The 26,081-nt window shown below is 46.9% G+C and overlaps 1 protein-coding gene across 4 annotated transcripts in view; it reads right to left on the bottom strand.

Annotated features, from left to right (window-relative positions):
• ASAP1 (ArfGAP with SH3 domain, ankyrin repeat and PH domain 1) overlaps positions 1–26,081 on the bottom strand; it is a 348,090-nt gene that overhangs the window by 268,657 nt on the left and 53,352 nt on the right. For all 4 annotated transcript variants that reach the window (XM_086695637.1, XM_086695635.1, XM_086695638.1 and 1 more), the window contains exon 3: positions 5,387–5,513. In XM_086695637.1, coding sequence (XP_086551763.1) covers positions 5,387–5,513 — 127 coding nt within the window. The remainder of the gene's footprint in view (positions 1–5,386; positions 5,514–26,081) is intronic.

Here is a 26,081-nt window from a genome sequence, read left to right as displayed (position 1 = left end):
AAGGCTGGACCACAGAGCCCGGAATTTTGCGTAAGATAGCAACATCAAGAGAAGATTAACTCAGTTTTTGTGGTTTTATCCTCAAGAGATCAGAAAGAAAAAAAAGCATATAATATATGTATTATACATATATGTATGTATATGTATGTATGTATAATATTTATATAAATCATACAAATATATATTATATACATACACATATATATATATTTTTTTAAGCTCAATCAATGCGCAGGACCAACCCTGATTTTATCTGAACCCTGCCTGAGATTTACCTTTCTTTAAGACCACAACCAACTTGGGGCACCTGGGTGGCTCAGTTGGTTAAGTGTCCAACTTCGGCTCAGGTCATGATCTCACAGCTTATGAGTTCAAGCCCCGCATTGGGCTCTGTGCTGACAGCTCAGAGCCTGGAGCCTGCCTCAGATTCTGTGTCTCCCTCTCTCTCTGCTCCTCCCCTGCTCATGCTCTGTCTCTGTCTCAAAAATAAATAAACATTAAAAAAAAAAATTAAAAAAAAAAAAAAAGACCACAACCAACTTTAGCAGCTGCTGTATAAACTAACACTTGATGCTAAGTTTATCGGCTTTCAAAATTTAAGAGAAGTAAAGCAACTTGATTCTAGCACTTGGAGCTGATGAATAAGGTCAGACTTCAAGCCCTGGCCACAGAGGCCCTATGTGTGAGACCCCACGGATAACACTGGAGGACCTAAAAGCATTTATCAAAGACTAGTGACCTCTCGTCATCCACAAAGCAGATGATGCCCAAATGAACACGGATAAAAAACCAAAACTTTCTTGGAGAGCAAAGAAACACACACAGATGACATCTGACTAGCACGCGACGGGGTGCTACAGAAGCAGGATTTGTGCCCAAATCCACTACTTACTGTGCGTGTGCCCTTGGGCAAAAGAGTCACTGTTGGAAGATGGGGTCAATGATAACAGCAGGGCACATGTAAGCATTAAGTAATAGTATGCGTGGAGTTCCCACATAGTAGGAACGCTAATAACTGGTAACTACAGTCACTATGGAAGAAGCTTGGATAATGGATCTACGTTCCACACCTTCACTCATTTCTTCAAACATTTCTGTGGCTTCAGAAAGAACTAAACACATCTCGTGTGTTAAAACAAGCTAACTTCTAGTGCAAGACCCACATTTGTCAGGCCCCATAAGAAAACTTTTAGACTATGCACTTCATGAGGGCAGGGATGAGCACCTTAGTATCCCTAGGGCCTAACACACTGCTGGGCACTGGACAACCTGTGTACTGAATGGATGGTAATTTGAGTGATTCAGTTTGCATTGCTGGGGTGAACATCCTATATCATTTCCCCCACCTGTGAACTGCCCCCTCCTACTCGATTAAGGATGACAACCTTATTTACCTCTTTCTCAAAGACCATTAGTTTCTCCATAACACAATCCAGACAACTCCAATATCTCAGCTAGACTGAGCAAAATGATTTGTGCTCCCCAGAAATGCTTTGAGTGAATGCTGTTCCCAGACTACGCCCAAATAAGTTACCACATCTGAATCTGAAAAACCATACCCAAGTCTCTAAAAGCACAGGGAAAAAAAAAAAAAAAAAAAAAAAGTAATGTATTTAAGTATTACTATTAAGAACTCCCTGGAATGTGAACATGAAAAAAAACTAAGCCACTTAGGAACTCAGGCACCTCAGTTTCAGAAGATCAAAATCAGAAGGTACAATGAAAGTGAAGCCTCGTACATTCTCTACAAAGCCAATGAACTATATCTTTGCAGATATTTAGAACATCTATCTTATGTCATAATTGTTTAAGGATTTCCTAACTCTATTTACTTACTAGCCATTTGACCTTGGGGACAAATCACTTCATCTCTCTAGGCCTTAATTTTCTTCTCTGTAAAATGGGACACAAGTGTCCCTCTTCCATAAAACTCAAATGAGGCTCAAAAGTTCAATAAATGGGCAGAACATGTCCCCTCCATCATCACAAAAGATAAAGTGCTGCCCCAATATTAAATAACCAAGAGGACCTTCATTTATCATGTTGAATCTCCCTTTCACCAAGCACTAAGTATTGACCAGTCTAAGCCTTTAAATGGAGAGCGTCTCTTATTGTCTCCCCCCTCAGTGGTCCTGGAATGCCGGCTTCCCTTCCTTTCTCAGCAAAACTGTCTTCTCCTAGTAATTTACTCATAATTTCCAAATGGTCACGAGTAAAATGGCACACGTCACTGTGCTCTGCTGAATAAGCAAAACACTGTCTTTTTGCCTGGAAAACACTCAGACATCAGGATGAAACCCGGGCAGCTAATCCATGCCTGCCTCCCAAAGGCAGACACGCATTGTGTTCCGTTAACTCCCACAGTCAAGTGGGACCCTTTGCCCCCCAAAGGTGAGGGAGCAACCTCTTCGCCTCTTTTCACTACGCATTTCTGACCCATTTCCTAGAGGGCTCATCACAGAGAGATTTAAATAAAAGCACCAACATCTGTAAAGCCCAGCACAGGCTTTGCCAACAGGACATACCAAAAGGGGGAATGTGGGCTAATTTAGGGTTCCAAGCTTAGGGAGCTATAGTTTTTTAATTGAGACTTCTGTAGGTTGATTAGAAACCTAAAGAGAAAAACAAAAAAAAAAAAATTGTAAATAAACAGGAAGGCATTTAAGAACTAGAACATTTTTAAAAAAGAATTCCAAACTGCCCAAATCAATTCTATTCCTAAGTTTCCACATCACCAAAAAAGTACCCAAAAGTCCTATTCCTAAGAATAACCACAAAGGAACACAAACAGCACTCTTAAAGTTTCCAACTATCTCACTTTGAAGCATACGTCAACAAGATTTTGTGGTTTGCCCCCAAAACTTTCTCTTACATTTTCAGAGTAATAGCCTTATGCCCCATATTTTTTAAGAACTGAATTCTGATCCTTTAAAGACATTTGCAATAATATGCCCCTTCCTTATGTGCAAACTTAGGGGAAAAAATAAAAATTCAACTGTGCTGCTTATCAGTAAGAAACTAATACCAGGTATATTTCACATTTATGCAAACGGCAGTTCCTCACGAGTCCCACTTCATGACATGTGATTCAAGAGTTAAAAGACGCAGATGGGGGCAATGACTTCTTGACCAGCACCATAGTGAAGTTCGGCAAAAGAATTACAAAACGATTGTGGCATTCTGACTGAAACATTTACTGTCATATTTTTGAGAACGTGGGTATTACCAGCGTACTCTCACATGACACTTTTGAACTTCTAGCCTGATTCGGATTCCTTCTGAAATGCATGGTGACCGCATTTGTATTATGATTAGATCTATTTTTCTACCTGACCTTGCAGAACAGTATTCGTTAAAAAAAAAAAAAAAAAAAAGTGTTTGTTGTATTCACTTTTAAACATAGTTACCTTACCTCACACTAACATCAAGAGCAGCTGCATATAATTCACATTAACCCTATCCTCAATTGCTGCAACATACATGGGTACACCCCCCCAAACAGCATTGTCAACTACTTCCCTTATCACACCCCACACAAACAGAATACAGTAACACTATCTGAATGTGCAGAAATGGAAACTTAAAATAACTCACTGCTCTATTAGAAGACACTGAAAAATTTATCTAGAAGGAAAATAACCACTCAGTCTGATCGATGTCCCATCCTTCAGAAGGCATAAAGGATGCAAAATGCCCCTGTATCAGCATGTTCCAATTTATCACAATTAAATGAAGGACAGACCCATCATGGGGTTGAATGCCCTGCAACTCTGTTTATTCCCAGACACTGGACGTCAGGCTAGTGCAACAGACTGCTGACAAGTCACAAAGCCAAAAAAAAAAGTAAAATCCATTTACCTCTGTCTAGCTTTCAAACAAACTTAGGTAGGTGGTATTATTTCTCCCATTAAATTTCAAAATTCAGTTCAATGACCCAACATTCACTTCACAGAGAACTCTAGAAGCATCCTTCACTGGCATCAAACGTTCAGACTAACTCACTGCACCAGGCAGGCACGAGAGGACCCAGCACGGAAAGAAATCTCTTTCCTTCTAAAATTTAGGACCTTGTGCTTCAGAGCGCCAGTTCTGAACTTAACCTGGCCTTTTCAAAGTAGCAAACCTTTTCAAAGTAGCAAAGCCTGTACAAGGGCAGTTTGCCCACATTAGCCCAAGCTTCTAAATATGACAGAAGGGCTGGCTGTGGTAAGCTTATATCAGAGAGTTCCCCAAACCTCAAATAAACCAACCACAAGATAATCCACCCCAGGAAAACGATCTGCCTTCCTAGGTTCCCCCAATGCTGTCTTTTCCTGTTGAAATAGGCTTGGCTGGTTGGAGGGGAGTGGTGCTTTATGGCACTTGCAGATGGTGCAGAGTTCCAGGACAAATGTCCTATTTTTATTGAGGTTCAGAGGCTTCTGCGGCTCTTGGGCTTGCGGGTTCCTCCCTACCTACCCACTGTGCCCTATCACTCATTCACTTCAATTTTAAAGGAAATGGCTCTGTCCTTGGCCCTGCCCAGGACACCCACAATGCCTCCCTGGAGGGTCTAGATAAGCTGAGCTGTTCTTCTGCAGTCTCGGGGCCCCCCTTTCTCCCGTTCTGGCCAGCTCTTCCCGGCAGCCTCAGGTCTCCCTTCGCAGCTTATGAGTGCCCTGCGGGCAAGTCCTGCTGGCGCAGCAGCCTTGGCAAAACCAAACCCTCGGGTGAAGGGAGCCCGGTGGGGACCTGTCTGCACAGATCTCTCTTTCCACCCAGGGTTTAGGAGATTGAATGGGTTGGAATCCTGGGGTGGAGGCAATCTCAGCCTGAGTTTCCCCTCATTCCTTTGGGGTTTTTCCACCGGCCCTTGCCTGTGCAGCTAAGCCTGCCTGGCTGAGCCGTGCCCTGGACAGGGGCATCCACTGACCATCTCCCAGTCCCTCGCTGGTGACCTTGGCCACGTTGCTTGGCCTCCTTCTGCCCTCTTGCCTGACACCACCCACTTCGCGGGTTACGACAGGGTCAGAAGGATGCGGAAAGCGCCTAGCAGACTGTATGGCACCCATGAAGGATCCAAGACAGGGAGAGGACTTCCCTCTTCTTTTTTCTAGAGGTGTCAGGAGCTCGCTCAGTCCTCTCCCCACCTCCAGCCCCCTCCCATCTTCAGCCCCGAGGGGTGGGCGCCCCGAAAAATGGGGCAGGGGGCTGCACATCTTTAACTCCCCTCTTCACCTGGAGTGGGGGTGGGGGGGTTCCGGAGGGGGTGTGGCGGCTGCCCCGGCCCCCAACATCCCCTTCCTCCCTGCTCAGAAATCAAACCGATCCGACTGCGAGCGGGGCCAGCGAGGCTTCCCGGCCGGCGGGCCGGGGTCCCCGGTGGGGCGCGCCGGCCTCGACCTACCTCCTCCAGCAGCGTGACGGTGTTCCTGCAGTTGTGCAGCCGCGTGGTGAAGCTGGACGTGGTGGGCGAGTTGTAGTCCTCGGTGGTCTCGGCGATGAACTCGGAGACGGAGATCTGGTCCGGCATCCTGCCGGGGGGGCGAGACACAAGCGGGGGCGGGGAGTGAGTCACGGCGCAGGCTCCCGGGGCCGCGGGCCGCCCGGCGGCTCATGAACGCCCCGCGCAGCCCGCCACCCGGCGCCCGGCCTGGCGCGGCTCCCGTGCCCGGCGGCGGCGGCGGCGGGAGAAAGAGCGGGCGGAGCGGGCGGCGGCGGCGCTTGGCGCGGGGCCCTTCAAACTCCGAGCCGCGCGCGAGGCTGAGGGCTCTCTGGGACCCGCCTCCCTGTGCTCATGCCGGCGGCGGGGGAGGGGGCGCGGCGCTACGAGGGGGCTCGGGCCGGCCGGCGCTGCCTCCTGAGACGCTCTGACAGGCGACGGCGAGGACACCGACTGACTGAGCGCACACTCCCGCGGGCGGGCGGGCGGGCAGGCGGCGCTCCCGCTACAGTCACGGGGACAAACAAGGAAGTGCTCTGCGCACGCGCCACCGCCCCCCCGCCCCGCCCCCGGCCGCCCGCGCCCCGCCTCCACCCGCGCGCCGTCTCCGCCTCCGTCCCCGCCCCCGCCGGCGCGCCGCCTCCCGGGCCGCGTTCCGATGCGGGCGCCAGGGTGGGGGGCCGCGGGGCTTGCGGGGCCCCGGAAGCCAGCTTCCCGGCGCCGCCCCCGGAGCGGTTACTTCAGCAAGCTCGTTACGCCAGCGTTCTGCGAGAAGAGGGACCAAAAAAAGTTGCGCGCGTTCTTTTTTAGTCCCGAGTGGGTGCAGGAAGCGAGGCCGCGAGAGCCGCCTCCTGCTGCGAGGGCCGCAGGCCGAGCGAAAAGGGTGCGGGCGCAGGGTCGGCCCCGGGGCCCGGAGCGAGGAGCCGCCCGGCGCCCCGGCTTGCAACCGCGCTCTCGCTGGGCTCCCGCCCAAGGTCTCCGTGCAGGGTGCTCCCCGCCATTGGAAGGCGAGTTCTGTGCGGTTTGCTTGGGTTGCTAAAATGCTAAGACAAATGAAAGGATTTTTGCTTTTGTACAATTTTCTAATCTTCCATTTGCACTATAATTTTTTTTTTTTTTTAACCCGCAGGACACATGAGGGTCAGGAGTGCAAAAGGCATTTCCGGAGGTGCAAATGGCGTACAACGCTCAGCAGATGCCAAATTTCAGCGGAGAAAGCACCAACAGATTGCTCATTCCCTGGTCCCGGCAGATGGCTATTTTAACTAGCTCAATCTACTTAGGCCAAAGAATCCATTTAATTTCTCACCACTGATTGCGGATAAAATCGGTTTAAAAAAAAAGAAAAGAAGAAAGCCAGGCCCTTGAGAAGCTTCCCACGGATCGGTTCCTGTAATTGGACTCAACAGGAGCAGCCTTAGAAAGTCCTCTCCAAATGCGCCCCCTTAGGGCGGAAGGTTGGCCCTGTGGCCTCCCCTAAGATTGGGTTTCTGCCATCTTGTATGGTTAAGTAGTCCCTGGTCCTTACCCACAACTACAATGGCGTGCCCAAGGCAGAGACCTTATCTAGCATTGGTCCTAGCACAGAGAAGTAGCCTAGTGTCATATGCCAGGGCATCACCCGGCTGTCAGCAAATAGTTACTAATGGCCTACTACATGTCCTGGAGATTCGGTAATGACAGTGTCCCTGCTCTCATGAGCTTACCTTCTGGTAGGGAAGCAGACAACCAACAAATATGTGATAGGAGTGGAGTGCATATAAAATAAAGTGATGGAGGCGCCAGGGCATAAGGAATGATGAGAGAAGGCCTCTGTGACGTGGTGACATCTTGGGCAGAAAAGGAAAGAGAAGAGAAGCTGAGTTCCAGAGATACCCTGTTGGCTATGGGATCTAGGCCTTTAGTTGCCTCACAAGATGAACCAATTTTTACTCCATGAGGCTGTTAAATAATAATAGATGAGAGGGCGCCTGGGTGGGAATCCGTTAAGCATCCAAAGCTTAGTTTTGGCTCAGGTCATGATCTCACAGTTTCGTGAGTTCGAGCCCCGTGTCAGGCTCTGTGCTGACAATGCGGAGCCTGCCTGGGACTGTCGCTCTCCCTCTCTCTCTGCCCCTTCCCCACTTGCACTGTCTCTGTCTCTCTCGAAATAAATGAATAAACTTTACAAACCTCTGCTACCCCACAGACCAGTTGAGTAGAAAACCCAACGCTAAGATTTCCATTCACTCCAAGAAGGTCTTCCTCGAGGCTGGAAGTCAGTTTTGACTTTGACTTTGCATTGATTCTATTCTCCTCCGTATTGCAAGTGACCTAATGCCTGTCGCTTCCTCTGGGCTGGGTTGCTCCTTCCATTCTAAATGTGTGACGTATACAAACGCTTGATAAACACGAGCTGTTATTAAAAGACCGAGAGTCGGTCAATAATTGCCTCAGTTCCGAGAGCCCTGGATTCCTGAGCTTTCTCTCCTAATAACTGATACTGTCACCTTGGGCCTTAGTGCCATCACTTGTAAAATAAAGGGGTGAGGGTGCCACAATGATCACAGAGATCCCTCCCAGCTGGAGCTGAGTCTGTGTATACCCTTGGCCTGACAATGGAACGAATCAAGTTTATTACAAGAAGCTAAGCTAGCTGCAATGGTAAACAGCCAGGGATTTCTTTCGTGACTGAATTCACAGTCAAAATGCGACCATCAGTTGTCTCAGTTCTACTTGCAGATTATTTTATACAGCTCCTCCTCCCCATCTCCTCTGGCCAGGAAAGGAAGAGTGAACAATGAGATATTGTGCCCCGGTAAGTATATACCTCCTCAGACTGGTCTGCAATTAGAATTTCAAAGGTTCACACCTCTACCCACCATTTCTGGGGTTCATGGGCCATAATCCTCTTTAAATTTGAAACCGTGGCCCAGTGCAGGCCATCTGCACCTCTCATTTTCTCGAATACCTTGAAAACCATTCCTGGAGATCTGAAAGCAAAAAGGGTCTGATGTAAGCAAAACTTAAAATGTGGATTTCTTTGTGTGGAGCTGCTCGGAAATACACATCATCCTGTTTCAGAGCCAGGAAACACACACACGCATATGTATACTTACACATGCCCGGCTTTGTGTAAAGCACTTGTCTTTGTCGTTATCATCATCCCCATCAGGGCGTGTTCACACTCCTCATGCAGTTTCTTACTCTGAGCCCTGCTGACTGGGGTAAGACAGTGGTCCTTGCAGCATGCTTTCTGTCTCCTTGCAAAGACGCAGTAAGAAGAGCTGTGGCCTATCTTCATGGACAGCGATGGCATTATCGCCCCCAATGTCATCAGGGAACTGGCGGACTTCTATTTCCAAGTACAGGCTTCACTCCGGCCTACCAACTAACAACCAAGGGGGTGTATGTGCAAGATGGCCAACAACATACCAGGGAAGGGAGAGTAGGGGTGGGGAGTTTGGGGTGCTCCCTGAGCGTCAGAAACTAAGAAGAGCTGTTAGTGCTCTGATCCAGAGTGCCAGTCAACATCCCAACCTGACGGGATGGAATTTACAGCATTCATCAAAGGCTTCCAATGCCTTCATGGGACAGGAGCAATAGTGTAGGAAGAGAATATGCTCTGTGTTACGTGGACCAAGGCTGGAATCTCTATTCTGTTGGTTATCAGTCTCGTCTTCTCAAATGCAAAATTAGCGCAATAATAAAACTACACTACAGGTTGTTAGGTGAAATAAAATGAGAGAATGTGGATAAAGTGGTTGACACATAGTGAATAATCAACCAATGTTAGTTCCCTTTGAACTCCCTTTTTATGTGAAGTATGACTAAAAATACATCTCTTTTCATTCCGGGACTCAGATCTCTAAATTAGTCAGTCACCTGGAGGAGGAAAAAGGAGGTGGGGGGAAGGCCACATAGCAATTCCAAAGTATGAGATCTCAGATTTGAGAATCATCTTCAGAGACCTAGCTTATTCTTGTAAGTGTCCTTTGTGAAGTCAAATCCATTAGTGATGGTTTTGGACTTTGGAAGTAAACAGACAGGATCTAGAGTCCAACAGAATGAATACTAATCAGGATCAGAAATGAGTTAGGGCCATAAAATAAAAGCTTCATTTTCATGGAACATAGTTCCTGTAAAGAAGGACATTCTAAGCAAGGCAACTCCTAGAGGATAGAACAGGGCATTTATTTTGCAGGAGCATGAGTTCTAGCTAAGAAAGACGTGGACTCATATCTCTGCCACGTAGCAGCTACAAGAACTTGTTGAAGTCATTCACTTTTCTGGGTCTCAGTTTTCACATCTGAAAGATGGGAGGCAGGGATAATACCCATGTTTTAGTGCTCTGAGGATTCAGTGAGCTAAGCCACATAAAGTGCTCATGAACAGACAGTGCTTATCTTAGATAATATAGCAGACAATACTTTTCGGATCATACGGGAATATTGAAAACCTTATCTGGAGATATAAATTCTGACATTCCTTCCCCCAAAATAAAAAAGAAATGGAGACTTGCTATGTACCAGACACTTTGCTAAGTGAATTGAATTAGAAGTTTGGGCCCACGTGTCCTACCTTTAAACTTCATGACAACTTTATAAAGTAAGTATAATTATCCCAGATTTACTGGAGAGAAAGTTATGGCTACCGAGGTATAGAATAGCACTTTCTGAACTCCTATCCTGGGCCAGGCACTGTACCAGTGGTTATGTATGCAGCATCTGAATTCATTCATATAACAGCCCTGACGTGGGAGTATTATAATGGAAACTGACACAAACGAAATCTCACTGCAAGTTAATATTCCTGAGCCTGGCATACTAAATGCAATGCTTTTGCCACAGCCTGCAAAGTCAGTCTCTTGACTGTAGCTCGCATAGCGCTACTGTTATTTTTCCCAGTCCAGGCAACCGAGAACGGATTCTTATTTCCTTATTTTACCTGATAACTTATGAATTCGTTTTCTATCATCTTAATGAAGTGCCAGAAGAGAGGAAAGCACTGTGGAATGAGGGGAGCGGGGCACAAGGAGGGAGGGATGCATTTCACTTCATGTGTTTTACTGCTAGGCTCATGTTGCCGTATTCTCCCTAAGCTAAATAAAGACTGCTTTTGTCATGTGTCTTGTATGAGTGCTTCCCAAGTGCATTCATGCAATTTCATGCAATGAAAAAAATAAAAAGCCTATTCTAGTCCCAAATGTACTTAATTTAAATACTCCAAGTAAACCACTCGAGCGTTCTCAGAAAGTCAAGAGGAGAAAGAACATGGTTTATGTGGAGACAAAATCTACTCTCTCCACCTCCCTGTTTCCTGACTGTTCCTTCTGATGGAGAGAAGAAAGTCAGGCAGAGCGCTGGAACCTGAAGACTCACGGTACAAGTATGAACTAAATGAACCCGGGAATATATTTCTGTCTGTCCTGTGAAACGATAATAGTATCCACTAACAATGGCTGTGCTTATTATATGCCCTGCACTATTCTGAGTCATTGCAGGCGTGACCTCGCTAAACAGCAGCGACCATATAAAGCAGGTACTTGTATTCTCCCCCATTTTATACAAGGGGGAAGCCTAAGGTCACCTTGGCAAGTGGGGGAGCAAGACTGACCAGTCTGACTTCACAGTCCATGTAATTGGCCACCTTGCATCACAAGCTCATCCAAGAACGCGGGTCCACAGCCCCAGGATAATTTTCTCTCCCATACGTGGTTATCTTTTTTTTTCCCTGGGGAACTCATCACAAATCAACTCAAACACAAGCTTTGAGTTGGTCTGGAGGGCACTCCCCTTGCCCATTTCTGCAGCCGAGGCTAATCTTCCTGTGGATGTCTGCAATATAGCCTTTCTCACTCTGGATAAGCAACGGGGGATGGATGCTGGCTCTGTGCGCAGGGACTTCAGACTTGCTACACATGGAGACACTGAGCATCTCCCCAGTGACAAGTGGCAGGGCTCAGCTCAGAACTCAGATCTTCCTACTGACTTTCTTGTACTACAAAATTCTCAGCCTGTCAATCCCTGAGGGTGCTGGGAGACTGAATCTATCCTTCTCTGTGTCATCACCTACATCCCTGAGGTTCCTGGAGGCCCAGGCTTGGCATTTTACGAGCACCGTCTCCTGCAATCTCCCGTGTAGCCTAGTGAGCTACCATGCTTTCTGCTGAGAGAACTCCCCCACGGGCACAAGCTGCTCAAGGTCGAGGGTCAATCAGTGGAGAACTACTGTTCACAGCCAACGGAAACATAAACCCTGCAGACTTCCCCCCCACAGAAGGCACTGCCCGGTACAGGTCCCCTGGGGCCCCCAATAAATGTGTCTGGGATTGAACTGGCTCCCTTTTACGGACTACATCATTTCTCTTCCTTCCTTCCTTCCTTCCTTCCTTCCCTCCCTCCCTCCGTCTTTCTTTCTTTCTTTCTTCCTTCCTTCCTTCCTTCCTTCCTTCCTTCCTTCCTTCCTTCCTGAGAGAGAGCATGAGCAGGGGAGGGGCACAGAGTGAGAGAGACACAGAATCCAAAGCAGGCTCCAGGCTCTGAGTTGTCAGCACAGAGCCTGATGCAGGGCTCGAACTCACGAACCAAGAGATTATGACCTGCGCCACCCAGGCTCCCCTGGACTACATCATTCCTAATACGAGCAAAACAACCTCCAGTGGAAAAAAATTGTATTGTTATATGGGGTTCCTAAAAACTTGTGGTCTACAGGAGTCAGAGATTTTTTTTTTTTATTTTTTTTCTTTTTTTTTTTTTAATTTTTTTTTTCAACGTTTTTTATTTATTTTTGGGACAGAGAGAGACAGAGCATGAACGGGGGAGGGGCAGAGAGAGAGGGAGACACAGAATCGGAAACAGGCTCCAGGCTCTGAGCCATCAGCCCAGAGCCTGACGCGGGGCTCGAACTCACGGACCGCGAGATCGTGACCTGGCTGAAGTCGGACGCTCAACCGACTGTGCCACCCAGGCGCCCCAGAGATTTTTAACTCTTAGTTTATTTCTGAATAAGAAACATGAGACTGAAAAATGAGAAGAACTTACAGAACATCCAGGTTTCTTTCTTTCTTTCTTTCTTTCTTTCTTTCCTTTCTTTTGTTCTTTCTTTCTGTCTTTTGATGAATGTGTTTTGTTTTCTGTTTAGACTTCATCAACTCATGTCCACTTCTGTGCTCCCTCAAGGCTGAGAACATGTCTCTCTTACGACCCTTTTCCATGGCACCATCTTTCAAATATTTGTATTTCTCCAACTAGACCGTGAGCTCCTTGAGAGCAGAAGGTTTTCCATTCATTGATACAGTCCCAGAGCCCCAGATGCTTGAGAGATACTCATTGAATAGATGAAGAAAAGAATAAATGAGTGAATGAATGAACGAATGAGAATTTACAGGAGAAAGGGTGTCAGAGGAATCGGGAGAGGAGAACTGGAAAGAGGAATCCTGGTTCTCGGAGTCGCCCGCATCACTGAACCTCATCACAAACTATCAGAGCCAGTTCCCTGGAAGATTTGTGGGGAACCAGGGCCAGATCCCAGGTATCTTGGTTCCCAAGGCATTCCCTACTCCTCCCCCTTTTCCAGTTACATTTCAAAGAAGGGTTTAAAGACCGTGTCTTTGGAAAAATAGATGAAGCCCCCGTGTAAGAACAGATTCTGCTGGCCTCTGCATCACAGTGTCAAGGAATGCGTATAGACGTTCACCTACTATTTCAACACTGTAACTGTATAAAATCTAGCACAAGATCAGTTAACTGATACCCCTAATTCTGAGCAAGAAGATTGTGAGTGCATGGTGGGACCAGAGTGGTACTCCTTCTGTTTTTATTTTCTTGTCTCTTTCTTCTCTCCAAAGTCAGGTAAACTGGGGAGCTCATGGGCAATCAGGATCACTGGATGGACCTTCTACCTCCTCCCATCCTATCCTCCCTTCCTCAAGAGCCCCTTTATAAGAGGTAAGAAGTCATGAGAAATGAGGAGAGGGATGTTTTGTGACAACACTGGGGAGTGGTGTTTTTTTGTTTTTTTGGTTTTTTTTGTAAACAACCCTCTCCTCCAGCAGCCCTGCAGACCCTGCGGAGCGTAGATGAAACTTCTGCTTTGACCAAATCAATTTCTGCTCTGATTGACACATCCTTTCCCCCTTGGGCATTTTCAGAGATGAGACCACCGTGTCCTGAGTCCCTGAAGACATTCCCCAATGGATGCAGATTCTGTTGGAGCCCATCAGTTCAGTTCTATCCCACAGTTACTAAACAGAACTATAGCCTTTCCGATGGTTAACAGTAAGTGACATGGATTCAGATTTCCAGAGTTCAAGTCCCAGCTCTGCCACGTCACAGGGACTGTTAGCCTGAGGCAAATCACTTAATGTCAATTTCTTTACCTTTGAAAGGAGGATCAGGGGCACCTGGGTGGCTCAGTCATTAAGTGTCTGACTTCAGCTCAGGTCATGATCTCACGGCTCCTGGGTTCGAGCCCCACGTCGGGCTCTGTGCTGTCGGTCAGAGCCTGGAGCCTGCTTTGGATTCTGTGTCTCCCTTTCTCTCTGCCCCTCCCCCACTCACACTCTGTCTCTGTCTCAAAAGTAAATAAACATTAAAAAAAATTTTTTTTTTTAAAAAGGAGGATCATGAGAAGATCTTTCTCTCCTAAGGTTGTTGGGAGGTCCAACTGAGAGAATCCATTCAAGATGCTTAGCACAGTGCCTGGCATATAGAAAATGATCAATAAATGTTAGCTACAAAAATCATTACTTGTATCCTAAGCAGCTCCTATGCTAGACTCTGGGAGCCAAGAAGATAGACAAGACAGCCCCTGTCCTCATACTAAGGCACAGGCACAAGTTTTCAGTGCAACTGATGAAATGTTCAAAGAATTCCAACAGAAATAAATATGTATTTCAAATATGTGACCTATGAATATAAAGTTCAAAAACATCATTTCATGTATGGCTATCTCTCTGATTTGCCCAAGGCCCAGTCAGACCTATTTTTAAAAAAAATTTTTTTTTAACGTTTATTAATTTTTGAGAGACAGAGTGCAAGCGGGGGAAGGGCAGAGAGAGAGGGAGACACAGAATCCGAAGCAGGCTCCAGGCTCCAGGCTCCGAGCACAGAGCCTGACGCGGGGCTTGAACCCACGAACGGTGAGATCAGACCTGAGCCGAGCTCGGACACTTAACTGACTGAGCCACCCAGGCGCCCCTGGTTAGACCTATTTCTATGGACTCTTTTTAAAGCTGCCAATCATCCTCAAGAAGAAAACGTTGATGAATGACAGCTATGTATGACTTTGGCACTGAGAAGGAACACAGAATGCCAGGGTGGCCAGCTCCTTTTCCAGATCATTCCACTTCCTTTGGCCTCCTTTTCCTTGTAGTTAAAACTAGGAGCCTGGGGCAGAAGTTCTCAGGTCTTAGGACAATAACGTCCTCTGATGTGATGAATCCCTTTTTGTTTGGGGTTACAACCAACCACAAACAGCACGAGGCTTAGGCTTCCGGCCTCTGCCTCAAGATCCCCTTACAAAGCCAAGAACACTCTGGAGGTCATCAGTTCTGGGTTGGGGGCCCCTGTTAGAGGCATCCTATATTATGGGAATCTATCACAGTATCCAATCGTTGGTTTTCAAAAGTGCGATTTCACCTGCAAGGAATGTAAACCCACATGACAATGAGCTGTATTATAACAGAATTTTTTCCTAATTATGTCAAATGTAGGGCATCGCTCTATTTGAAAAAGGAAAATTGCCCACCCACCGCAGAGCTTTCTTCTTAGCATATGCTATTTGGTTAACATCTTTCTCAAATGTGAACATTCCACATCACACTAGGGGCTCTAATTAAAAAAAAACACACACACACAAAAACAAAAAACCTCTGCAATTGCTAGCAAACCTTCTGACAGACACATCTAGCTTCTGTTCCCTGCTTTTTATTTTACTTTCTATTTTTTGAAACATTTGTCTCACTGCTCTGGCCGTAGAGATTTAGAGGTTCTCATACAAACTACTTTATAAAATTGCTATGTTTAAGCGGACAGCGGAGAACGCACTGTTGATTGGATCTGAAGATGATTATTTTCAGTGTCTTTCATTTTTATTTTATGAGCAAACTGATTTTTTCCTTCGTATCTGCCTTTGGGAATTAACTTTCATTTACCCCCAACTAATTTCAGCATCCTGAATTTAACAGTTCAGACAGACCCTGTAGGACATCGGCTGTATTCTCCGTCTGCCCTACATAGCCCCTTCTTTTAGGAACCACCCCCTCCCTGGCTCCACGTGATTCTCCAGAGATTGTCAATCACAGGTCTCCGCGTGCTCAACCAGAGGGCGGGGCCCCGGCTGTCCAATCAGAGTATGCCAGACTCCTGAAAGCAGCACTAACGGGCATTCCCACCAATAGGCAATCAACTCCAGCAAGGCCAATCAGGGAGCTTTATGAAGGGCTGATAACGGGTGCTGGGGTAAAGAGCGACCTGCCTTTTCTCTAGGAGCTCTAGCTCAAAGGACTTAGTAAGCCTTCTGCTACTTGTGACCATCTTTGCCACACAGGAGAGAGCTTGCTCAAGAACGAGGCTAGCCAAAGGACAGCAAGAGATGGAGGGAGGGAAAGACAGAGAGAGAGAGAGAGAGAGAGAGAGAGCGCGAGTGCGCGCGAGAGTCCTGATGACATCATTTGAATCACCAGACCTGCCTAATCTATACCATGCCTGATGCCAGTCCAGCCCTCGAAGTTCCCAGGGATGTAAGCAACTACACTTCCGTTTCAACAGAAGCTGGTCTGAGATGGCTTTCTCCCAATAAAACTAGAGGAGTCCTGACTAATCTTTTCCTGGATTCCAGTACCATCTTCAGAGTTAGAAGATGTGTTGCCTTGGACAAGTGATTCACTGCCTCAGAGCCTCAGTTTCCTGTCTATAAAATGGGAGTAACAATATCCACCTCAGAGGATAGTTATAAAAGAGTAAGTTAGAGGATACACATAGCCAAATGGGAGAAAATACTTGCAAATCATGTATCTGCTACGGGTCTAGTATCCAAAAGATGTCACCTCTTACAATTCAACAATAAAAAGACAAGTGACTAATTTTTGAAATAGGCAAAGGGCTTGCTTGAATAGACATTTCTCCAAAAAAAGATCCAAGCACATGAAGAGATGTTCCATATTATGAGTTATTAGGGTAATGCAAAACAAAAACCACAATGAGTTACCACTCAGACTAGCATGGCTATAATGAAAAAGATGTAAAGTAACAAGTGTTGGAGAGGGTGTGGAGAATCTGGAACCTCATACATTCCTAGTGGGAATGTAAAATGATGTAGCAGCTTTGGAAAAACAATCCAGTAGTTACTCACAAGGTTAAACACAGTGTTACTCATTACTCATATGTGTTTATTCAAAAGAAATGAAGACACACCCAACACATCCATACAAAGACTTGTACATGAATGCTCACAGGAGTATTATTCGTAGTAACGGAAACAACCCAAATGTCCATGAATGGATAAATAAAATGTGGTATATCCATATAATGGAATATTATTCAGTCACCAAAAAGGAATAAAGTACTCATATGTGCTACAACACGGGTGAAACCTGAAAACACATTGTGCTAGTAAAAACACAAAAGGCCACAAATTATGACTCAGTTTACATAAACTGTCCAGAATTCGCAAATCGATTGACACAGAAAGCTCGTGGCTGACAGGCTGGGGGAGGGGAGGAAGGACTGGCTGCCAACTGATACAGGGTTCCCTTTAGGGAGTAGAATTATATCGGGGTGATAGTTCTACAACTTTGTGAACACAATCGAAATGACTGGTAGGTTTTACGTTATGGGAATTATCTCAATTTAAAAAATCATCACTATGCCGATGGAGGAGGAAGGTACATCTAATTCTCCATTAATAATAACAACTATATTGTGTGGTGGCGGATGGAGGCTGTACCTGTGAGCACAGCATAGTGTGCAGAGAAGTCGGGTCACTATTGTTGTAGACCTGAATCTAGTATAGCATTGTGTGTCAACGATACTCAGATAAAAAAAAAAAAAAAATTAAGAAAAAGAGTAACAGCTATAATGGCTACCATTCAGTATCTCCTATGTACAAGACAATTTACAGCCATGATTTTGTTCAAAGCTCACAGCAAACTCTACAACGGAGCTGTTACTCTCCTCCTGTTCAACGGATAGAAAATTGAGGCTCAGAGAAGTGGTTTTGCAACTAGTGAGCACAGGAGCTAAGATTCAAATACAAGTCCATCTGATCTCAAAGTTCAAGCCCTCGGTATTACACTATGCTCTTCGCACAAACAGTACCTTGCCATTGGCATGGCTTGGACGTGGCAGGGACTACTGGTTACACGTGTCCCCTCTATTTGGTCTCCCTGTCTTCAGTAACAGAGCCCCATTCGAGCCACACAGTTGGTATGGCTGTGTGCCTAAGTCTAGCCAGTGAGATGGGCGCTGAAGTGCTATGTAGGACTTCCGGGAAAGTACCTTAAAAAGAGTTAATTCGGCTAGTGGAGGAATTCGGCTAGTGCTCCTCCCCTCTTCCTCCATCCTGCTGCCTGTAGTGAGGATGTGATGGCTGACGCCCCAGCAACTATTTTGGAACATGAGGTAAATGAAGGATGGCACAACCAGAGATGGAAAACAGCTTGGATCCCTGATAACCATACAGGCACCATCTGGCTTTGGACTATCTCTAGACCTCTCTGGTCTGAGAGAAAGAAGGAAAAAAACCCCTAACTGCTAATGTTATTTGGATTTTTGCTTATATGCAGCTGGGATCTAGTCTTGACTTAAACAATGAGCCTATGAACATGCTAAGCCAACTAACAATATAAAAAATAGCTCATCTTAGAAGTGGCCAAATTAGAAGTATCCTACTAGAGCCATTTTCCCCACCTTGCCCTCTTTTAGATTCCATATTCAGAGGCATAGAGGTTCTATTGAATTATTCTGAAGACAGTCACTATGGCCTCCTTTATGAAGTTATAGAATCACGGAAAAGACAGATCTCAATTTACTGAGTACAGGTTTTACATATCCTAAGAGCCTACATTTCATCTCAGGAATTGCTTCAGAAAATATAGCCACAGAGGAGCCAAGAGGCTCCCACAGGATGGATTTCTGAAGAAGGAAATTTATTTACATAACCTTTGCACAATTTGGTTAAGAGAGAAGAGACAGGACAGATTCCAAATAGGCAGTAAGATGATAGAGCTCAAAGACTTCTTTGCTTTCAAATCAACGTTCCGCTCAATCTTTCCAGAGGAAGCATTTAAAATTCCAGGATTATTTTGCCTGCCAGAAAGATAAATGGTGGTGGCCTTCCACAGTGGACACGGGATCACATTTTTGTTGTTGGTTTATTTGTTTACATAAGACAGATTTGATATTTACTAGTCAACATATTATTTATGACCCAGCAGCAGGTTGGTATAGTATTGTTGGGTCAAGAATGGGTTTTCTTTGGTTTGTCCTTCTTTCTCATTAGGGTTCTTAAGAATTCAAGCTGCAGTGACGTAAGTGAGGATGATACATTTGAAAGAAGGAGACATTTTTCCACACTGTTTTTTTCAGCAGCTTAATCTGTCTGCTTTTGTACACACTGTGGATAGCTAGAGCTGTAACTCGAATAATCTTTACGAGGGTAAAAAAATTCTACTTTTATTTTGTTATTTTGTGTTATAGGCAGTGTGTCTGTGTATATCTGCAAATAAGTGAGAAGACTGAGAACTCAGATTAAAACTTATTAGTTCTTTCTCCAGACCTGGGTGGAATATTTTACCCTACTTTTTCCTTTTCTTTCTTCTTCTTCTTTTTTTTTTTTAACGTTTATTGATTTTTGAGAGAGGGGGAGGAGGAGAGAGAGAGGGAGACACAGAATCCAGAGCAGGCTCCAGGCTCTGAGCTGTCAGCACAGAGCCTGATGTGGGGCTCGAACTCACAAGCCTTGAGATCATGACCTGAGCCGAAGTCGGATGCTTAACCGACTGAGCCATCCAGGAGCTGCCTACTTTTTCCTTTTCTAAGAGGAAAGGGTATATGCATGTGGATGGACACACACACACACACACACACACACACACACACACACACACACACAATCCAGAACACAGGAATCAGGGAGCAAACCACACGGATAACCAGGGAGCCAAATTCATGTCTACAAAGTCTATGCACCAAAACTCATGCATGACAATCACAGGAACACCCCGTCAGCTCCCACTTGGACCTTGTTTTCTCCTGTTGTTTACCCAATTCTACAAGTCTGGTGGGCTGGGTTTTAGGTTTTCAGCAAACTGAACAGAGCGGTTATGCTGGGGATAGTGAGAAGGGGCAACAAAGAAGGGGGAAAAAAGACCCACAACTGTAGAAATTTGCTAACACCCCCACAAAAAAGGAAGTCTACATCATGTGCTTGCTAATGAGGGCAAACCATTCTGCTCACCTGACGCCAGCCTCAATAAAAAGTGATATTCAAAATGATGAACCTTTGTAATCATGAGGAGTTTTGAGAAGTGATGCTGTATTCTAGGCACCATGCCAGACGCAGGTCTTTTAGAAGGGTTCTCAATCAGACCAGCAAAAACAACACACACACACAAAAATATTTGGTGCTCAAAGGCTTTGCAGAAAACGCAAACTTGTTAAGGAAAGCAGCAATGGCCAAGCACAGATTCGGAGCAAAGGACCTGGAATCATGGGGTGACTGGGAGGCTCCATCAGTTGAGTGTCCAACTCTTTTTAAAATTGAAAAATTTTTAATGTTTTATTTTATATTTGAGAGAGAGAGAGGGAGAAAGAGTGCGAGCAGGGGAGGGGCAGAGAGACGGAGACAGAACCTGAAGCAGGCTCCAGGCTCTGAGCTGTCAGCATGGCGCTCGACGCGGGGCTCGAACTCACAAATCGTGAGATCACGACCTGAGCCAAAGTCGGATGCTTAACCGACTGAGCCACCCAGGCGCCCCTAACTCTTGATTTCAGCTCAGGTCATGATCCCAGGGTCATGGGGTCGAGTCCTGCATTGTGTTCCACACTGAGCACAGAGTCTGCTTAAGATTCTCTCTCTCTCTCTCTCTCTCTCTCTCTCTCTCTCTCTCTCTCTTTCTAATAAAAATAAATACATTTAAAAAAAAGACCTGGAATCAAATCCAGACACTACCATTTACATGTATGGTACTGGGAAAAAGGATTCAACTTCCCTCATCCCTACAATGGGGCTAATGACAGTGCCTTCAGAGGCTGTTGTGAATATTAAATAAGCTAATACATGTGAGAATACAACGTGTGTATCCCGTAAATGTTCATTCAATCCAAAGAACTGACATTTTACTTCAGGTGTGAATCTTTGTCTTTTTTTCCGCGAAAAAGGTATTATTATTTGCTCTGATGATGCCAATTAAAATCAAAGAATAATATGAGCCAGAAATTTCTCTCCTAGGTATATACCAACAGAAATGCATGGATATGTTCATCAAAGGACACATATAATAATGTTCACAGAATAATGTTACAGCATATATAAAGTACATGCATGTATAAAGGCTCAGGAAGAAGTGTGCGGTTTCAAAGTAACAACTCTCTAGGATCCTGTGGTACATACACAGCTACACTTCCATTCTTGGCCTTCATATTCCAGCCTACCTACGGTCCTGAATTGTACGCATTTTATGAATATATCCTTCCATTGGTTCATATATTTTATAATTTGCCCTATTCTCTGAGGAATATAATGGAATTTAAATACATACATAAATACATGCATGAGCAGGTGCACACACGCACGCACACACACACACACCTGGCTCAGGCTGTCTTTCACATTCTCTGATCCTAAAAGGGGCCAAGTCTCTGGCCAGAAAATGGTCCCATGACCAGGAAGCCATGCATGTACATTCATAATAGGACAAACATCAACCAACACAAGTGAGGAGAAGCTTGACAGTGTAAGTAGGAAGGAAATGAATATGTTTACACTTTTAACGGAGCAGGCAAGTGACCTAGGGCTTTCAAATATTTCTCACGTCATCCTCAACACAACCCGGTAAAGAGAACATCGCTGTATGGAGGTTATGAAACCTACCCACCAGCAGGTAGCTACTAAGCATTTGCCTATGTGCTTGAATCCAGTTCTGACTCCAGGACCACTTCTCTTTCACCCACACCATGGTTGGAAACCACCCGTCAGAAGAGACACAGATGCGCCATGGATCCCGGATGGATTTGGTCTGGGCAGTAGTTGCGTCCTTGTGTTCAAACCCCAGGTCCTCCCTATTACCGCCTCCGAGACTGCAAAGTTTGGGAATCACGGTCCCACTTAATGCAGTCTGCTCTTCAGAATGCAAAAGGCTCTAGTTTGGGTCAAGCTTCTGGTCCATTGTGGCGATGTTATTTCAGCATAATTGTTTTTTAACAACCACATGTATCTGCTGACTTTAATAAAGGGCAGGTTTTATCCAACTCAACGGATCAGCTTCATTGTCACCTGGTTCTTGCTGGGGGACCAGCACAGATGTTAAAGTCAAGCCAACCTGAGTCTGAATCCTCATCCGAGCCACGGTGTCTGGCTTCCAGGGGAGGTGCCCAACAACCGCCCCCACCCCCACCCCACCCAGCCCTGGAAAAGAGCAGAAGCCAAAGGCATCTTGGCTTCTGTTCATACTAAGAGGGTAACAGAGCCACAGAGATTTACCCCTTAAGAAGACAGGCATAACTGTTCACAGCCCCATCTGCACGGCATCTGGGACTACCTTCAAGGCAAAATGTACAAGAGGCTTCTGCTGCAAAGAATTATCCGAGGCCTCCCTCAAGGATCTGTCCCCTAAGCAGAGTCAGCTTTGGGACCTTAGCCTCCTTGAACCCAAGACTGGCTGCCTTACCTCCCCTGCTTACATTTTTACTGCCCCTACCTCCTCTCAGCTACAGACCTTCCCTGGTCGATACCTGAGGATCAACAGACAGAAAGGACCTAGGCAATGTCAAGGATGGTTTAAGGTTACTGACTAGCATTCAGCCTCAGGGTTCTAAACCCTTGGATGCTGTGGTCCTTAAGCCCTATGCACACTCCCTGGACCATGGCCAGGGGTCCTAGAGAAGCTGAGGAGAGAGGCCCCCATGGGCTCTGGTTATAGCTGGGGTGGCAGAGGGGAAGCCCAGGAGGAGGAAGGCAAGTAACAGAAGCAAGCAAGAAAGATCTCACCTCTTTCTGGTGTCGCTGGAGAGGATTTTGAAAAGTGTAACAGAAAGAGTCAGCTAATGGTTCTACCAACAAAACACAGAGGGAAAAGGATGGGAAGGCCCATTACTACCCACCCACCATGACTCAGAGCTCTGCCTCCATCATATCTCCCTCAGTTCTTACACAATCCCGTGATGTCAGATGATCCCCATTTTATAGACGAGGAAACTGAGGTGCAGAGAAGTCAAATACTTGGCCCGTGTCCTAACAGGCAGGTCTGTGGGACTTCAAAGCCAGTACTGGCTTTCACCATCAGGTGCGTACAGCCTCACCCCTGCAGAGGTGTCTGAGAAACAAAGGGGACAACATGAATTTCCTCTTGATCTGATGTCCTTTGCGGGCGGTGGGGGGCATACACCCCCTCCTCCTTCCTCTTCAGAGACACAAACATTCACACAGCAAATAGAAATGTGGGGGGTGGGGGTGAAGAATTATGATCCATTTGGATTTACATTCCCTTTTGGGTCCTTGTGCCCAGCAAGCGTGGGCCCCCAGATGCACATCCTCAGCAACTCAAGTTGTTCTCGCCCTCTCTCTGGCTGGGAGCTCTTCTTCAGGGGGTTCAACGTGGAAGCATGGAGGGGGGCCTCCTGGCCACGAGGTGTGGAAACGTGGCCAGGCACTGTGCCCTGGGTGCCAGCGCCTCCCACGGTCCACACAGCCAGTCTCAGCGGACTCATACCGGGCTGGCTCCTCCTCGCCCTTGCCGTAGGAATCCAGGCGAAGGCTAACCGCCCAGGCCCACGTCTCTCAGCGACTGTGACTGTGCAGCCTGTGTGAGATCAGCATGGCCTTCACTGGCTTCTTCAATTAAAAAAAAAAAATTCTTGTTTTCCACTCGCATATCCAAGTTCAAATGGGGCAAGAGGTGTGAAAAGTTTCCTGAGAGCCACTGAAAAAAATCCTAGGTCTGAGGTGGGAGGACTTCTGCTTCCCCATCACCAACCTCAGAGATAACACAGACAGACACACACATACACACACACATACACTCAGAAATAACATGGACAGGGGCACCTGGGTGGCTCAGTCAGTTAAGTGCCCAACTCCTGACTCGGGCTCAGGTCACGATCTCGGGGTTCGTGAGATCGAGCCCTGTGATGGGCTCAGCGCGGACAGCACGGAGCCTGCTTCAGATTCTCTGTCTCCCTCTCTCTCTGTCCCTCCCCTGTGCTTCCTGTGCATGCACTCTCTCTCTTTCTCTCAAAAATAAACAATTTTTTTTTTTTGTATTTTGAGGGTGCAGAGTAAAAACAGAGAATCCCAAGTAGGCCCTGCGCCTGACATGGGGCTCAAACTCACAAACGGTGATATCATGACCTGCGTGGAAATCAACAGTTGGACCCTTAATTGACTGAGACACCCCGGTGCCCCAATAAATAAATAAGCTTGTTAAAAAACATTAAAAGAAAAAAAAAAGAAAGAATGTGGACAGACCCATACATACCCACTCAAACTCCTGGGTCCACACATGATTGAGCGGCAGACAGTTTGGAAACAGCCTTTTTCACTAAAGACCAGGCACTCACTATTTACACATGCCAAGCACCTAGCCTCATGGCTTCTGTGTGAGGTGTCTTGGGTGCATGTAGGATCAGGGCCGAGCTGGCCCTCGGGTCCACCAGGCCCCCTCCCGACCCTTCCCTGTCTTCCTCTGGACTCTAGGGGCCTGATCTGCTCTGAACACATCACAGGGCCTCTTGGCCCTCCGGCCTCCACTTGGGTTTAGCCAATGGGATTTCTGGAAGGGAATGCAGGGAGCAGACCATGCGGGGAGGCGGTGTTCCCCTCCTCTGCAGACTCCCACCCTCTCAGATGCTGGCTGAGGGTCTTCTGCACAAGACTCTGTGCCCACCGCTTCCCAGAGCCTTCCCCCCACCCCTTCAGAGGCGCCTGGAGTGCCCCGCCATCCCTGGCGGCTTCCTTACCCCCGCCCACACTTCTCCAATGAGTCCTTTATGAAACTCTGCTCGAATTATCCTATTTTGAGTGTGCCATCTGCTTCCTGCTGGGACCCGGACTGATCCGAGGGGCAGAGTAAACAGACAATTGCAGTATAACGCACGACAATAAAAAACGATATTGTTTCCCAGCAAAGCACAAGAGCCCTGGGGTCTGACTGCTTGGGTTATGCATCCTGCTCCGCTACTTACTGTCTCTGTTCGCCTCTTGGATCCTCCCTTCCACTTCTGAGAAACGGGGTTCATACCAGGGCCTACCGCACAGGGCGGCCGTGAGGACTGAATGAGACTGTATAAGTAGGGCGCCTAGCACGGCATCCGGCAATTCATCAATGCTGGTAGATGCCAGCAGGGAGCCAACCGTGCAGTCCTTTCAACTTGGTAAGTGCCCAATATGTATCTGTTGAATGGCTGATGCGCTAGGAGAAACAGGTACAGGGGACACGGAAAAGCAACAGGGCAATGGTCAAGAGAGAATCAGGAGGGACTGCCTGGAGGTGGTGGTGCTGAGATGCCTCCTGGAGAAGTTGGCTAGCGGGATGGCTGGCAAAGGGTGTCCCAGCAGAGGGGCCAGCAGGCACAGGTGTGTGAAGGCCTGACAAGCACAGCAGACGTGCGGTGGTGCAAAGAGCTCACTGCATGAGAGTGAGGCTGCCTGCCGGGCAGGGTAAGAGCTGAGGCCAGACGGGGAGGCAGGCCCGCCAAGGCAGGCCTTGGATGGCAGGCCGAGGAGTTGGTCTCTGCCCTAAAAGCCAGGGAGAGCTTCTAAGCTGCAGGGTTTAATGCTGAGAAGGCTCAACCAGGCTCCAACAAGAGCACACAGTAGGTGCTCTGCATACCCGCTGAAGAGCAGACACATCCCAGCGGTTCTACACGGCGAGATCTATCACCTTCCGCCCTCCCTCCTCCTTATACACATGTCAACAGACACCACGCCGCGATCCAGGCAGCTTGCCAGCCAAGGTGTTCACACGTGTCCTCACCTGATCTCGTTAATACCATGGCCCACAGTGGGATCATGAAAATACATCTGGTCTCGGTCTCTAGTCGTTGGCACAGAGCCCCTAGCACCCTTGCAACCTGCAGACTGCCCGTCTTTTGTACGCTTGAAGAGATGACTCGTGGGTAGGAGGCGAAACAGCTTCAGGATGATCACCAGAAAGATCTCCAGCCCAGGACGAGGGCACGGAGACCATTCAATCGCCAATGGCCAAGGATTTAGTCAATCGTGCCTGTGTCATGAAATCTCCCTAAAAACCTCTACACTATGGGGATCAGGGAGCTTCTGGGCTGGCGAACGTATCAGTGGGCTGTGAAGGCAGGGAGCCCCGAGAGGGCCTGGAAGCTCTGTGCACCCCCCAACCCCAATATCTGCCCCGATGCACACCTCTTCCATTTGGCTGTTCCTAACTTGTATCTTTTATAATAAACTGGAAATAGTAAGGAAGTTCAGTGAGCCATTCTAGCAA

Source organism: Puma concolor, chromosome F2 (genome assembly GCF_028749965.1).
Source record: "Puma concolor isolate L17-30 chromosome F2, mPumCon1.1.hap2, whole genome shotgun sequence".
Lineage (NCBI taxonomy): Eukaryota > Metazoa > Chordata > Mammalia > Carnivora > Felidae > Puma > Puma concolor.
The sequence above is the reverse complement of the archived record's forward strand: the minus strand, read 5'-3'. Positions and strand labels throughout refer to the sequence as shown.